The 16,741-nt window shown below is 37.7% G+C and overlaps 1 protein-coding gene across 1 annotated transcript in view; it reads left to right on the top strand.

Annotated features, from left to right (window-relative positions):
• The window catches only part of LOC108907343, a 138,704-nt gene that overhangs the window by 82,141 nt on the left and 39,822 nt on the right, over positions 1–16,741 (top strand). The window contains exons 2-3 of the mRNA XM_018711023.1: positions 12,197–12,402; positions 12,924–13,059. Of these exons, the coding sequence (XP_018566539.1) occupies positions 12,197–12,402; positions 12,924–13,059 (342 nt within the window). The remainder of the gene's footprint in view (positions 1–12,196; positions 12,403–12,923; positions 13,060–16,741) is intronic.

The raw sequence follows: 16,741 nt of genomic DNA, 5'->3' as shown, positions 1-16,741 counted from the left end.
TTCGGTTGTTGTCATGCATGGTAGCGCTAATACGTTCGGAACAAGTTGAGCAAGAGCTATTACACAAATGGAGTTGGTAATTTTCTTGGAGGTAGTTACGCATTCTCCGGAAAACATTGGCGGTTTCGAGAGCGCAGCGGGATGCCGGGATTCGCGTAATTCATACGCCCGAGCGAGGAATTGATGGGAGCGTATAAATAAGGTATTTTTTATGTCGCAAAGCGAATAGCGTTTATTATAGCCGGGAGTTGGAGGAAAAAATTAATTCGGGGAAGAGTTATTTTGGTGATGAAAAAATGTATTCCCCGCTTGTTACTTTTAATGTTATGAAGCTGTTATACAAGGTGTCCGGAGAGAATGGGACATGATTCAGAAGTAGCTTTCTTGTGGAAAATAAATTGGACTAGTTAAGTTACTTTGGTACAAATTTGGGAATTGAATCGAGCTTTTTTTATTAAATAATTTTGTAATTTTATACGTACGATGAATTGTTACGAGAACGATTTTTTCCATTTCTGTTTATGTCCAATAAAACCAAACAAATTGCAATTGTATACGTGACTGGGAATTAGGTGATAATATTCATAAATTTCGTTCACGTTATTAGTCCGTTGAAATATTTTTAAATGAGCCTCACGCCAACAGATACAAAATTAAAATTTCATAACTTGTCGACAGCGTTATTTGCTTGGGACCGAAAATATAGCCTGCGTCTGTTTATGTGTTTGGTAATTATTATTTTAGAAAATTCGATGAAATGTGAATTTGGATTCCGAGCAAATAAAGCAGGTTGTTTGTGTAAAATTTATTGTAACATTGTGCAAAATAAATGTAAATAGGTTGTCCACGATGACGAGACATTCGATTTTAATTTTGAAAATTTGGGCAAAAAACTCAAATAAAATAGTGGCGTCCACCTAACGCTTCCGGATATACCGGGAGTTGACGTCATTTTCGTTATTTTAAATGAAACACCCTGTATATTATTGCAATTTTAGATTCTACGTCAATTTTTAGGTGAACTTTTATAAAGGTTCCCTATTCTTAAAGTTAACCGTTTTTGATATATTTATTTTTTTTCAAAAAAGGCAAAAGGCACTATCTAATTCAAAAAGATGTGTATTTTACAATAATAAAGTTAGAGCGATAAAATTTACAGGGGACATAACTAAAACCCTAAGCTTCCCTGCCATAATTTGAAAATGACTTAGTTTCATACAGGGTGGTAGAAATTTAATGCCGAATTTAGACAACTTTAAACCATTTTATCTTTTTTTAATAGAACACCCTGTATATTTTTGCGCAACTTGATGAACAATTTTGTTCTCTTTCGAATGATATAATAGCTCTCTATACCTATCCCGTAACATCGTCAATGTTTTGGCATATTTTCATGCTTACCCTAAATCATCAATTGAACAGGATTTAAATATGTTCAAACGTTTCGAAGTGTTTTCTTTTTACATCCTATACATTTTTTGGTAAATTGTATAAAACGTATGGGTTTTTCCTATACATTTGGGATTTATTACTTTTGATAATTTACATTTAAAGCTATAAATAAATCGTCATTATTAAATTATCTCGACTGCTAATTGACAACCCATTGTATAATAATTAACTATTTTTATTGCCAATAATCAGTGACTGATATACTGACCTGAATTCACAATTAATCAATTAAAAATTAATTACACACCACGTAAACCCCCATGGCACACCGTAATTTTGTAATAAATACGTCTATTGTTTTTATTTTGTCTATCCCAATTATTAACGATCTGATAATTCAAATTTCAACACAACAGAATTATTAAATATTGGTTTATCATAATTGGGTCTATATTAATGTGATTATTTCATTTGTGATCGCTTTGTATTGAAGCTGTACTGTTTTGAACTACGCACTTTGCTGCACTTATTTTGGCGACACCTCACCCACGTACCCATTTCTGATACGACATTTTGCAGGAAGTAATCAAAACGGAGACAAAGTTACTCAATGACTCACAAGCACCCGGGCATCGCGCTAAATCCGGCTGTTCCTTCGTCTTCATTAACGCAAAACTATTTTATTTGGTCAGCTAGAAACGAACGCGGTACATCCGGTTGGGTAAGTTGCCAAGATCCTACGCGACATCTGCCTCCGAAGAAAAGCCCCAGGTATCCTTAAATATATCGCGGTCAAAGGTGTTCCGTGACTGCAAGAGTAATTGTATCGACATGGGTCGCTTTGTGAAAAAACTACTTGGTTTCTAATCAGACTATCGCTTGTAACGCTTTAAAGGTTCTTCCGTTTTTTTCGTCTTGTTGATCTAGGCCAGATGTGCCGTCGTTCACACTTAGAGGAAGCCGAAGAAAAAAAACACGTGTCGTGAGTGACATTCTCGGTGTTACACACCGACATAATTATCAGGTTACTTGTTTGTGTGTTCTAATATGTACAGTGTCAACAAAAAAAGCCAAAGAAGTCTTCTGGCATATCTAACACCTTTTATCCTTGAACTTAATGTTCCTTTGTTCTATTTCGCAACTCTTTGTTTTTATTTCATTCTTTTTTTTAAAGTACACTTATAAACAGTTCCCGATTTTGTCTTGGATCATAGCAGAGATATCTTTGTTCAAGTTTAGGCAAAATTAGGTTTTACTGTTAAGGTCTGGTCACACGAACGTTTTACTTATGCTTTAACGTTTATACGTTACTCTATTGGTGACGCAATAGTTAGAGTTACTTTGGAAAAAGTGTATCTCTTCGTGTAGAAGAAGCAGAAGTTGTCTTATTAGAAACGCGTTGTCGAATAATACGCACATGCGTCCCGACTATTAGCAAGAGACCCAGTCTCTGGATAAATAAATCATCCAGCGACGTTCCTTCAGCGTCGGGCTAATCCGTTTCACTCAGGTTCATTAATTTCGTTAGGAATAGCATAAGCACGGCCAACTTATATGTCCCGTCTGAGATTTCTCCTTGGCAATTCCCAGAGGATGCAACTGTCCGAAAACGTCTAACAAATTCTAATACCGGAAATTGAATTCCATAAGCCGCTCCTAGCCAGGATCGTGAGCCGCAAGTCTGGGGAAATTTCATTAAGCTCTAATAATAATTACTCCCCATGAAAATAAATCCATTAATATAAATTATTACGAAGTTTCGAAGCCGCCTGGATCCGAATTGAAATTAATGAGGAGACAACACTCGCAGTTGTTCCGCTTTTTTTCCACCAGAAGGGGCCGGATTTTAGTGGATTGCTTGTAGGTGTGCAGCTCACATCAGTTTTCGTGCTCGTAAGGCACGAATCAAAGATAAAAATATCTACTTTCACTGGTAGTATGTTGTACGTTACAACGTAAAGCGAAATTTACGTTTAACGTGCACAGATATAACGTATAATTCTTCAAAATACGAGTAAAATAAATATTACATTTTCTTCTATGGTTCCCACATTTAAAAAGCGCGTGTTGTGCTTAAGATTAACGTATTTAACGTTAAAGAGTTTAACGTTGTATTTTTAAGGGAACATTAAGTACAATTTGGATTTAACGTACATGTTAAAACGTACATTTCTTCACAACGTACATAAAATATACAAAGTCTACAAGGTGCACAAAGTCTAGCTCTGTATTATGAGCTTAAAATTAAACCTGATTTAACGTACACGTACAACCCCTTATAACGTACAGATGACGCATACGCCTAGAAAAACTAGGTGTTTCTGTAACAGTAAAAGTGCTGTGCCACAAAATGTAATAACGAATATCGCGTTTCTGGATATGTGGGGAGGGGGTGGCGTATTATCACGCTCTTAACGCCCATTGTAGATTGAAAGATCCCATTTTTCACGTCGACGGGGCCACCTGCGTTCGGAGTTAACATTTTCTCATTTACCCGCGCCACCTTTTCCCATCGTAAACAACTGGATTTCCCCTATGCCCCCAGATTGCGAGAACGCCGGATAAAAAGCTGACTCCGGCCGACGCGCCGTAGTTAAAGCCCGTGGCAAGCGCGAACATGTATAACACAAGGGCCCGGCAATAAAACGAAGCGGTTTTTTTTTTCGGGGTGATTCCGACCTTTGGCGGGCATAAATTAGTTTTATGGTAGTGCTCGGGCCGTTTGCATTTATAATCTGATCTGATAAAATGAGGTTGGAGTCTTTTGTTTCTTACTTGGGGGACGTGACGGTTCGTTTCCATGGCCTATCATTTGTTTGTTTATTCGGATATCGGATTCCGGAGTTTGTTGCGGCCGGAACGGCCTCTCTACGACGAAGGGAAAATTGCTAAATAAAAAATGGGGGTCGAGCCATCGAATACAAAATAGGGACGGTGGTAAATGTCAGGAAGTATCAGAGGTTTATTGCTCGACTCGAAAGCACATTAAAAAAACCTAAAACAATTACTTAAACTCGGTACTTTAAACTTACATAACGTACAAGCGTTTAACGTGCGCTGTTTTAACGTACATATTATTATAACGCTTAGGCTTCTTAATTTTAATTGTTCGATGTTTTTTTGAAGCGTAAAAAAGTGATGCTGAATCGAAAGAGTAGTAAAAACTGAAAAATGCTTTTAAAAGAAAATTGTATTTGTCGGGGACCGAGGAGGAATTGTCGCGAAGCCGCAGCGCATTTGTTCACTATAATTTGACATCCCGCCACATACATTTTTGCATGCAAGCATCCCACGTTTGCAGCGAATTTGAAATAATGATAAATACGTTCCGATACGTCTTTGTCGGGAGCAGCGTGAGCAACAAATGTAACCGTATTTGTCTGTAGATTTAGCAATATTGCCTGGAATACTCCCTTTTAGATACTTTATTACTCCGAGCACAAATATTGGTTTACATTACATTCGGAAATGTGCCTTTTTTCCATTTCAGAATTTATTACCCGAATACACTACGAGACGAATTGCGAAAAGGGGGATACGAAATGTATAATGCGATAAATTTATTATTATGCTCCTGTATCGATGGCTCGCCCGCTAGCGCTTTCCGGGGATAATATGATTAATTGGATTGTTTGTGCAGAAAAATCCAAAAAGGAAATTGCAGGGGAACACCTATAGATAATTTTACAAGGGCCCTTTGCCAGCTGTATTGAAGCAGTGAACCGCGGTTTGACACAAAACGTTGTTAGAATGTGTAGAATTATATCTGTGAACAAAATTTTATAGAAAATATATTACGTATTTGAAACAAGCCTTAATAGATTCAAAACTGCAGTTAAATTTCATTCACAATTGATAACAATGACGCTGACACGTTAAATTCACGCTTCCATATAACGTACATGTTTTAACGTACAAAAGTTCTTTGTGAGAAAAATTGGAATATTGATTTAAAATGAAAGATTTACTGCATTCGAAAACGAAGTTACATTTCTTACATAATTAATGCAATAAGTAAAAAATATAATTGACACCTTAAATGATGTATAACGTACATTCTTATAAAGAACGTTTACAAAAGGAATTATTTGTATGTGTATAGATAATAAATATACTAGGCTTTTGACAAGAAAAATATGTTATAGACGTTAAATATCTACTTCCATATAACGCATATTATTTTAACGTACACTCTGAAGTAACGTATATATTAGGCGAGATTTCAGCTGGTAAGAAAGGAGTAATTTTGGATTAGGGTCGATGAAATAAATCCACAATTTCCCTCAAACGTCTCAAGACGATACGAATTGAAGTAACCCGGTCAATTCCGTGGATATAACATGTAGTTACGGATTAGAACATTGTATGATATATGGCGATGTCAGCAATAAATTTAATATCCACTCAGACAATAAAGCATTTCAAGGAATCCGCCGCTAGAAGGTAAACTATTGATTAATAGAGCCTGTTTCTTAATACCCAACAGCGTTGTAAAATTTTATGCCGAAATTACCTTGAATTAATTCTCGGCAGCACCCGGTTGCGCCATAAAAATTTCCAACTTTGTGACAAAGCACGGCTTTACTGGAAGTCGTTTCGTGCTTAGTCCGCACGACAAGGACGCAAATATTCAATGTCTCGTTCTTTACATACTGTTACATCGTTGGGTTTTAGTAATATGTACTGCAGAGTTTCTCAATTTTAAGGTTAACTAAAGGAATTTTCAGGAGTTCATTATCACCGATGCAGGTTTATAATCCTATACTATTTTCTTAAACTGGTACAACGTAGCAAACTGTACTGATCCAAAAGGTTAGTAAAAACCTTCCTTCTGCGGTTTCCCCGGTTGGCAAATCCGACGGCTTGAAAGTAAAGCCAGATAAATCGCCGGCCTGTCCCGTGGAAACAGCTAATTACCTGTTAAATTAGGCGACACATACAAAGTTGAAGTTTAATTGTAACAGCATGAATAGCTCATTGTGCCCAATTATACGCGGTTAACTAAATAGCCGACGCCGCGCGGCACACCCACGTTCCTAATTTCTGTGGATTCTACGCGCTCGCATGTGTATAAATTGTGCGACTAATTCACGACGAACCTGACTCGCCCGTTTGGCAGGCAGGCTACCCCTTGCTCCTCCACACTGACGGATAAAACGTACTAAGTAAGTAACTGGGATTATCTTTAACTTCACAAAACAGTTTACTCTGTATTCGTAAAGGGTGGGGAGTGTTAAAAGTTGATTATAGATGTAAATCCTTTGAAAACATACTCGGGGCGCTCTTAAGTAATTTTGTATGAGTTTTCTGTACGTTCAGGAGAAGTTTGGGTGGAGCGAGCGTACTGGAATACCTTCAGGGTATATTTACACCTCTTTGGAATCAACACACTCAAAAGATGTGACATTTTAATGTGCGCTTAATTTGTATTCGCTAAAATCCCTATAACGTATTTATTAGCGCTTTAAATTTAGTACGTTAATCAGATCCACATTTTATGAACGTTATATACAAATTTTATTACACATAAATTGTAAGAGATCTTTGGTAGAAACCAAAGTCATTATTGGATGCTAAAGTACAATAAAACCTATCGCAACATACATATGTATATTTAACGCACACGATTGGTTATAAAGTTATTTTCGTTTTTTTTTCGTGTAAAATGTTTTTCATTTAGCTGAGAATAGTTACTGGTGATTGAAACAATTCCGCATAGCTGAGGACCCGCTCCGTTCCAGATCATTGGTACGTTATATCAAATGAACGTTTTGGGAAAAATGTGAACGTTATATTTACATAAATTTTAGGATAATTTTAACAGAAACAAAATTTATTAACGCTGAAAGCGAAAGTACAGTGGAAATTGTATATAACGTACACACATTTAACGGAGCCTGTACGTTATATGCAAGTTTTATATTTAGTCTAAGACTCTTAAAAATCAAAATTTGTTACTGTTGGAAGCCAAAGTACAGTGAAACTTAGACATAACGTTTACATATTTAACGTACGTACATTTAACGTACGCATTTGGTTATAATGTACATTTTATTTGATTTGCGTGTGTATAAAGTACAACATTTCATTTACTTGGTGTAACAAGCTTTTCGTTTGGTTGGAAATGAATATTCAGATATAGTTTTACATGTTTAAATACCCAATACATTCCGAATCATTGAACGTTTTATTTGATGCTCAGTTTAAGAAAAACTCAGATGTCATGTGGAGGTTTTACAGACAATTTAAAATATTTTTAGTAAACATTAAATTTATCAAATATGAGCAACATATATGACGTTTAGGTATTGAACGTACACGCGTTTAACGTACCATTACAATTTTGTTTGATTTCCTCGCACAAAACGCACAAATTTTTGTTTCGGTTGCCTAGCGAGCTATCCGTTTGGTTGGGAATATTGTCGATTAAATACGGGTATTTGGGAACAATCTCACATATTTGCCAACCCCTTCCGTTCCACATCAGCGAGCCCACGGGTTCCGTATTCCTGACATCGCCGCCTTTCAAGCGCTAGTATTTACAGTTCGCCATTGTTCCACGGATTAATTTGTGACAGCACCTGTAAATAAACTTCTGAATACCACACGGAACAATAAATTTCCCTCGAAAATACGGTACGTAAGTCGAGTAAGAGAATAACTTTTAATAGTAGAGGTGTGTGTGTGTATATATATAAAGAAACACATTACAGACTGTTGAATACGTTGCCGAGCAAACCTTGGGGGAATATCTGACCTACTATCGGCATCACTGGAAGTGTTTTACAGCCTCTTTGGGAGATTTTATTTTATGACTCCGTCGATAAATATATTTCAATTGTCTTTTATATCAGAATGTGGCGTGAAAGTGTCTCGGTAAATAATAATTTCCGTTCGAGAGACGTTTCTTATGTCTACTGTCATAGGCAAGGCCATAATTTTATTTGGCTTTGTTTTTATTGGAAGATATTGTGTTATTTGTCAGGTTAGTCGAGGAACTGTTTGTAGAAGAAGTTTGATAAAATATAAGTAAAGACTTCTGTCGATGGTAATAAAAAATATTAGTAGCAGACTGTATTAAGGAAAATTAGACGTCAGATACTGTGTAAAGTGTTTGCGTTGTACCAATTCTTCGCAGATAGCTATATGAAATATTTCCAGGATTGTTAACTCCTGAAATGTTGAATAGATCAACAAAGTTGCGCTATTTGTGCAAATATCCTTATGTAATAAAGAATTAAGTCAATATTGACCATTCCCCTGCGTCTGCCTCACACAAAACACTCAGTGGATTAGCTCAAGCATTACAATTAGAATTTCTGCCCCGAAACAAAAATTTAATTTCCTGTTCGTCTATCTCCGCTCCCTATTTCTCGACGTTATCTCGCCACTCGAAAAAAATTTCATCTATAAGCTGATTTTGATTGGCGTTTACTTACTTAGAGCAAATCGGGAATTCCATCAAGAAGCCCAATGTTATCAACGTCGATGGGATTCACGTCGATAAGCCTATCCCACTTTGAGCTCCGTAGGAGGTAATGTCTGGGTGATCGACTCAGAGATTGTACGAGGGATGATTGAATTTTTTTGCTCATTATTATTTAACATAAAGCGCCCAGTAACGGCGTAGACAAGATTTTATAGTTTTTCCCTTAAAAGAATCGACCCCCGCCTAAATTTACACTCTCTGTAAAAGTAATCTCTCCTTCTATTTCATCTTTTTATGCTGGTATGATTCTATATGGCCTCTTAGCGGGCATATTCTAAGTGAAAATGGGAGGGAGATGATACTCTCGTCGAATATGTCGAGGAAATCCCAAGCCGACGCACAAAGGGATCGTATAAAAGCCGCGATAGGCGTTTTAAAAGAAAAACCGATAATATGATGCAATAGAAAACATATTCAGATTGAGACCGTCGCGGTCCCCCGCGACTCCGGATAAAAACCGAGCGGTTATAAAAATAAAAACTTCCCAAACTACATATATTCCCCGGAGCTGCCGAAACTAATCGTAAGTTGGTACGGCGGAAGAATTCTTTGATGGCCTCTCCCTCGCGTTTCATATGCTCCAGATGATTTCCGACTATCGCGCTCCGAACTTGTTTACGATCGGACACTCCGGGGGATCGGTAATATTGCTCGTGTTTTGACAAGTTAGATAGAGCGCTTTTATCAAAATCCGTCTATCGAATTATTAGTCTTCGGATGAGGCCAGATATTTCGTCCATGTTTCCAATCCACGGCAAGAAGTAGAAAATGAAACAGCTCCGAAACACTCAGTGTATGCTCTGAGAGACTTAAAATTTTATTAATGTTTCTAATACATCCCAGAAAATAATAATGGTAATAATAAAAGTTATTTGTGATTCTACTAAACAATAAAAAAACTGAGTTCTAGAATTTTAAAATGTAAAAAATGTATAAATGTGAAGAGCACTTTTGTCATTTACGAATCATAAATTTGACGTCTAATGTTGTTCGTGATATGAATGGAAAATGTAATTTTTTTCTTTAATAAGTAACATCTGTATAAAAATACTTTTTTTCCATACTATTAATGTTATTTTTTTGTGAAACACGTTATTGTTGCGTGTATTTGGCGTTCTCCAATCTTTGCCCGCCGTCCCTGATACCTCCATCCTCTCCCAGAAGGGACCGCAGTTAGCACCCGCCATTACGGGGGAGAGCAAGCCCGGTGCGAGCATAATAAGTATAACAATTAGCAATAAATGCCGAAGGAATTAAGTAATAACAAGAGCGAACACATATTAGTTGCTGCCGGTAACGCCGGGCCCGCTTTAATGACCACCGGTTAAGAGTATTCCCAGGATGGGTGTTCTGGCGTTATCCTTCCTACCGTGGGATACTAAACAAGCATTTAGGGGACCCGCCTTGGGTTTATGGTGCGGTGGAAGGGAACTGGAACGCCGTTATCCCCCGAAAAAGTCCAAGGCGCCGCTGTTTCACCTTCGGTGTAATTAAAGAAGATGTAAGTGTTGAGGCCGTGTGCTTTCTGTTAATTCAATTTCCAATACCAGCGGCTCGAAACAGATTTCCGTAAATTTTGGTCCTTCGAACCGGAGGATAACGATTAAACGAGCTCGAGATCGGCGGCATTCCTTAACTTTTACTACCTTAATACACGTAATTGTCAGGAGAGTTATTATGCAGGATTTCGCAGGAGTCACCCCTACAGTTCCTGCGAACGCTCGCAGTTGGAGAATTAACCGACAGTTAGGCGGCGATGGTCTACGTAAAACTTTGCTAATGGTTGTCTGGCGACCATGCTAATTATATCGCTTTATACGGTAACATCAAAGAACGCGCGGGACGATTTTAAAGGTAGGAATGGAATTTCTCAAGGGTAACATTGTTCCACTTCAATAAATACCCACCCTGCTTGCGAGTCTTGCTTAATTATTTATTTAACTTCCTCTCAGCAGTCTATAGAACATTAACACGCTATTGCTTCCACCACATAAGACTTCGGCTTCCAAGCTAAGCCACAATTTAACTAGAGCGACTGTCATAATTTAATGAGCGGCAGAAAATCCTCGTAGAGTTAATCCTCTAGACATTATTCTTGTTTTCTTATGGCAATGGAGACAAATACCGTTATTTTTAACTCGGGAAGTCTGCTAGCACGACACATTTCCAAGTACTTTACCGTTACGCTTCCGGTGGTCATTTATACAAATAAAGAGCGCCCGGAACTAGGTCAGGTAACCCGGCAAATGGATTCGGCTGTCAACCTGTTCGCCACCCGACTTACATTCATCTGATTCCCGCAAAAACACAGTCGCCTGGATATCCTAAGAACTGGAGACAGTCGATGTTTAAACGTATTTTATCATTTATATATTATTTGTGAGTAAAAAGTTTGCGTATGTCGAAATTTTCGCCTTCGATATAATAAAATTATGAATTTAGCGACATGGCGGATATTCCGTAAACACTTTCTGCCCAGCTAATAGATTCCCGCGATAACGAACACCGAAAAAGATAATGGTTTGTAAAAAGTTTAACTTAATTTAAAAGTTTGAAAGTTTCAGGCGCGATAAGATGAATTTTGTACACTGTGAGAGTCCCCTGGGGATACTGTAATTTGTATTTTAATTTGAGATTTTTGTGTTGGAACACTTCCTCCTCAACTGTAAAATAATGATGTTCCTAAAATATTATAGTTTAGAATACTTCTGCAATCATAAATTGTACTCGAAAAGTCATCTCAACTACTCTGAAACTTTACCTAACAACTTTATAACTTATTAAACACATTCATGTATAACGTACAACGTACGCTCAGATATAACGCACAGTTTAAAAAGGATGATGTACCAATTTCTCTGGTAATTATCATGGTTAATTCATATCGTTTCTTTGAGAGTGAATAAAATAAATCGCGAAAATATAACGTACGGCGTACACGAGTGTAACGTACATATAACGTACACTTGGTAAACATAACGTGGAAAAGGCCAACCTAAAAAGATCTGAATACATTGTAGATATAAATCAAAATCAAATATGACCACCAGGAAAATATAACGTGCAGGGTAAGACGTATATAACGTACACATTATTTAGTAGTCGTTCAAAGATATTTATTGTGAATAGTATATGGCAATTCTCCCAGTGCGAATAAAATTAGTGTTTAAAATATAACGTACAGGTTAAAACGTACATTGTATAACTTATTTAGTGTTAAAGCGCACTTTTGATATAACGTACCAATTTTACTGTCAATTAATTTGTGTGAAAATTTTGCTTTCCACCAGCGTTGAATCGTTGTCTTTGTTCCAGGGGTCGAGGCGTTGAAAGACGTCTCCGTAACCATTCCCCCCGCCGCCCGGATTATGGATACAGTGACACTCCAGTGCAAATATGACCTCGAGGGGGAGCCTCTGTACACAGTGAAATGGTACAAGGGCGGTAAGGAGTTTTACAGATACATCCCCAAGGAGCTGCCGAACACGCAAGTGTTTCCTTTGCCCGGGATAGACGTGGATGTGAGTTCTGGGAGCTAATTCGGGGTAACCTTTGATAAAACGGGAGATTGGGTTAGGCTAGGTCCTGTAACTTTTGCGGGGAATATAAAAAAAAGGCGAGCGGCGCGCCGCCGTCCTTGGGGGAATTCTCTTTTTTCGGCGGTATTCAAACGAATCCGTCGTTTTGATGTTCCATCATCAAAAGTGTATGTACAGGCTCAAAAAGATATCAGTATATTGGGTGTTTTTTACAGTTCAAATTCAGATCATTAAAATTTTAAATTTATTCTGAATTTGATAAATGCCTTGTACCAAAGGTATAGCTCGACCAAACTTATCTTGCTCGCGAGGTGCAGGATGAGCTCCGGTACTGGTGTAGTAACGTTGCCACTGCGCATCAGAAACTGTCGGACAATCTGAATTTGGTCATGCTGTAGTTAATGTGATATATTTATGTACGAAGTCACATGAGAGTAGTTTTGAGGCCGAAAAGATTCCGTTTGTTAGAGAAATAAACGATTAAATATGTTTATTATTTTCAGTTGAGCAAAAGTACTCCAAACGAGGTGGTATTGAGAAACGTTCAACCAGAAGTAACAGGCCGATATAAATGTGAAGTTTCCTCGGATGCCCCGAATTTTTACACACACATGGTGTCTGGATACATGTACGTCATTGGTGAGTTGCTATTTTTGATCTTTATTACCGAATTTAGCGCATTTTAATGGGCTCCATCTCGGAAGGGGTGACCATAAAATTGTAAATTGAGCGTTAAATTGCAAGCCTTTACTTTCGAATTTTTTCCGTCGCCGTCCCTTAGGTGAGGTTATAAAACCCACCCCGACAGCGAACAGCGAAAGAAAATTAAACGCCCTCCAATAAAACCCTCTCGGAAAAATGGCCGTCCCGGAACCGTCGTCCGTCGCCGTCGACAATAATGGCGTCCTCGCACGCAAAAAGCATTTTGTCGAATCGACTTAAAAAGCACATAAATATCCCCCCGACTTGCATATACTCCATTTGATGTTTTTTAATCTGATTTAGTTGGGAGCCCGATGCGGTCTCATATGGTCCAATTGCCCCTATAACTTCTGCCTCGTTGGCCGCCACTATAAATCAGAAAAATCCCGGGCTGCCATGCATGAATTAAACCCGGATCTGTGTCTGATTCAATTGTGAAGGAGCGGAGCAGGCAGGTGGTCCTTTATGGGCCGTTGATGTGGAGGTGTCCTTTTACGACGACTACGGTTTTATGGCGCGATGGGTGGGCTCTAATATCATATTTAATATATTTTTGAAAGGGTTTTATGTCCCGTTTCTTGCAAAGATCGATGTTGAGAAAAAAATTTTTTGCTGTTTCCGTTCCAGATTTCGTCCTTTCCATCCTAGAGTCAAGGTTTTTTAAAAAATGATAAGTAACGAGAATACAGGTATATATATTTAACTTATTTATTCTCCATTGCCACCAAGGAACTGTAACCATTTCTTTAATTTTTTCGCTATAAGAGCTGTCGCTCGCCATTTCATAATTTTCACTTCAAAATAGCTGAGAATAGTTTGGCGCCCAACGTTGGGCGCCAAACAATGTAATTATTGTTGTTTTAAAAAATGTACGAGTCCCTTCGTCATCCCTTACGCTTTCCTGTCCCGCGCCGAATTGCTCAGGAAAACGTAATAAATCTATTTATACATCCACCTTCTAGTAAATAACCTTCCCTCGGAGCTTATTTAACCGATTTGACGCTTAAATGACGCCCGGGAGTCGCGTTCACCTTAATTGCGTCACGTTGCCGCCTCCGCACCCCGCCATCTCCTCGGGCGCAATTAATACCGCTCCCAGAAATGTAAAAATTCCCTAAAACTTAATAATGCATTCTGCAAGTTCCCGCTTTCCGGTTGTCATGCCCACCAGCGCAGTTTGTACGAATTACAACTCGATTTAAGGGAGAGAACATCCCGCCGCCGCCGCCGCGACCAAAAAAGAACGAGAGACCGGCCGCATTCTGCTCGAGCAACCGGAGTTCGTAGTTTCTTAAGAGCTCCAGATTAAACGAGTATATTAGGCATACAAGTGGTTACTTCCGCATAAACTGTTTTCTAAAGTTCCGGCTGCGCTTCGCACATGACGGCGCTGAGAGTAATTGCGGGGGCAGGGACTGCAGGGGGCAGCACTGCTAGAAGGAAGCGTTTTTAGAATAGTAACAGGTTTCAACAAAAACGCTTTACCAGCGGGAATGTCACAGTGACGGGAATTTTTTAAATTTTCAGCGGTTCCAAAACTTTTTGGCTTGCCTTGATAAAATCTCCAGCGTTGCCAACATGGTGCTTTGTCGTACAGTGCGCGTAGGTGAGTGGCTAATCCAGCTAGTGGTGATTTAAAGTAATGGTAATAAAATACAGTGTAAACCAGTGGTTCAAAAATGTTTGCCCCTTTGTGAATTTTAATTGATTTTTAGAAAAGTTAAAGGCTCCGAAAATGTCTAGTGCTTTTAATATATAGGTTTAAAAAAAATGGTAATTTTAAATATATAAATTACTGATATGTACATGGTTTATGTCAGCAGTTCACAAACTTTCCTCAGTGAGTTTTAGGATTGTCAAAGATTTCATTAAAAAAATGCATACCTTTAGAAATGATTTACAGTCTAGACCAGTGATTCTCAAACTTTTATTCATGCCGTTTTGAAATTGTATACTTCTCGAGACAAACTTAAAATTAAATAATTTAAACTACCTGAAATATTTCGTCCAGACTTGGAGAATTCCAGAGAGGCAATAGTTATTTAAAATGCCTGAAATAAGAGGTTCTCAAAAGTTTTTATGAGATAAAGTACATTTAATGCTGTGAGTGGTTGTAAGCGTCTTTAAAAAATTATATTTTCTTTCTTAGTCCAGTTCAAAATAAAGTAGTAATTGGAATATACCAACAAATATGGTTAAAGTCAGTAGTTCCCAAACTTTCTTTGTGGTAAAGTTCAATTGTATCTAAAACAGTTACAAGATCGTTTAAAACTGCTTGCTTTCTTCATTTTATATTGAATTGATTGTAAATATCTGAAATACTACTCATTATGTCAGTGATTCCAAAAATGTTTATGCTGTAAAGTGCGTTTTATGTTTCTACTTACAGATTTTTTAAAAAATGGTAATGTAAAATCTCGCCTTTATTATACGTAATTTTAACAGTGGTTCCAAAACTTATTGAGCATCTCTTTTAGAACAGTTATTGTCATTAAAAATGCCTAAATCTTCGGAAAAAAAATGTTTAAATGAAATAATAATTTCTAATTCTTGAAATTTTATCCCGAACATTGTTCGGTCAGTAGTTCCAAAACTTTTTCTTAATTAAATTTTATTTTAAAAAGTAGTAATGGATTTCTGCATAAAATACTCGCCTTTACAAATCAATTTGGGATGAATAAGTCCATTCCAGTGGTTCTCAAAATTTAACAGTTTGGAATGGCATACATGCAGAAATAAGTATTTTTCTGGATTCAGCAACTATTTATGGTAAACATAAGCAATTCTAAAACATTTTCGGGTATTTCCAGAACAAGAATCGTCGCGAGGAATTCGATACGGTCCCTTTCCGGATTAATCCGGTCCATCGAATAAAAGTCCCGCTGCTGCTCACGTGCGTTTCCTTTCGGGTCGAGGAGCTTCCAATCCACCGGTGTAAGACTAGTATTCCCAAAACATTGATTTATGGGATCCGGCGTCGCTGTAACTCATATCCCCGGTAATACAGTTTCCCAAGTGAATATTTTATGATAATTTCAAAGGAAACGCGAACCGTGGAGAGAAGGAAAAATGTGCGAATTCACGGGATACGTATTCTATTATACTTTTTAAATTTATTTTTATTTTATTTTTATTCGCTCTGAAATATAGCCCGGGTGCGCGCGAGGAACGACCCACGGTTTTTAAATGTTGGCGGATCCCGCACTACTAGTTCTGCGAGGAAACGGAGCAATAAATTTGACGTTATGACGCGGTTGTCGCTGTGGAACGTCCCCCTCTGGCGAAAAATTCCCGAAAGGTAGTTCAGCATTTTTTGAGAACTTATTGAGGACAGAAATTACAAAAGTTCGACGACCAACTAGTGTACCTGATCTGAGGCCATTGGATTTTTTCTAAAAAACTTGTTTGAATCAGTAAGGTATTTTTTTCAATTACACTATATGTAGTAGTAGGAGTTCATTTATATTTCACTAAAGAGGAATTTAATGTTCACATTTAATGTACACCCCTCTAAAGTATACAATTTTAATAGTGTCAAGCAGTACGTTATTTTAACGAACTTATTTAACGTACACTCTAGCGAAACGTACAGTACTAATAGTGCTAGTGAGTAATTTTA

This window comes from Anoplophora glabripennis, unplaced genomic scaffold, assembly GCF_000390285.2.
Source record: "Anoplophora glabripennis isolate ALB-LARVAE unplaced genomic scaffold, Agla_2.0 scaffold1, whole genome shotgun sequence".
NCBI lineage: Eukaryota > Metazoa > Arthropoda > Insecta > Coleoptera > Cerambycidae > Anoplophora > Anoplophora glabripennis.
This window is presented reverse-complemented; position numbering and strand designations above follow the sequence as displayed.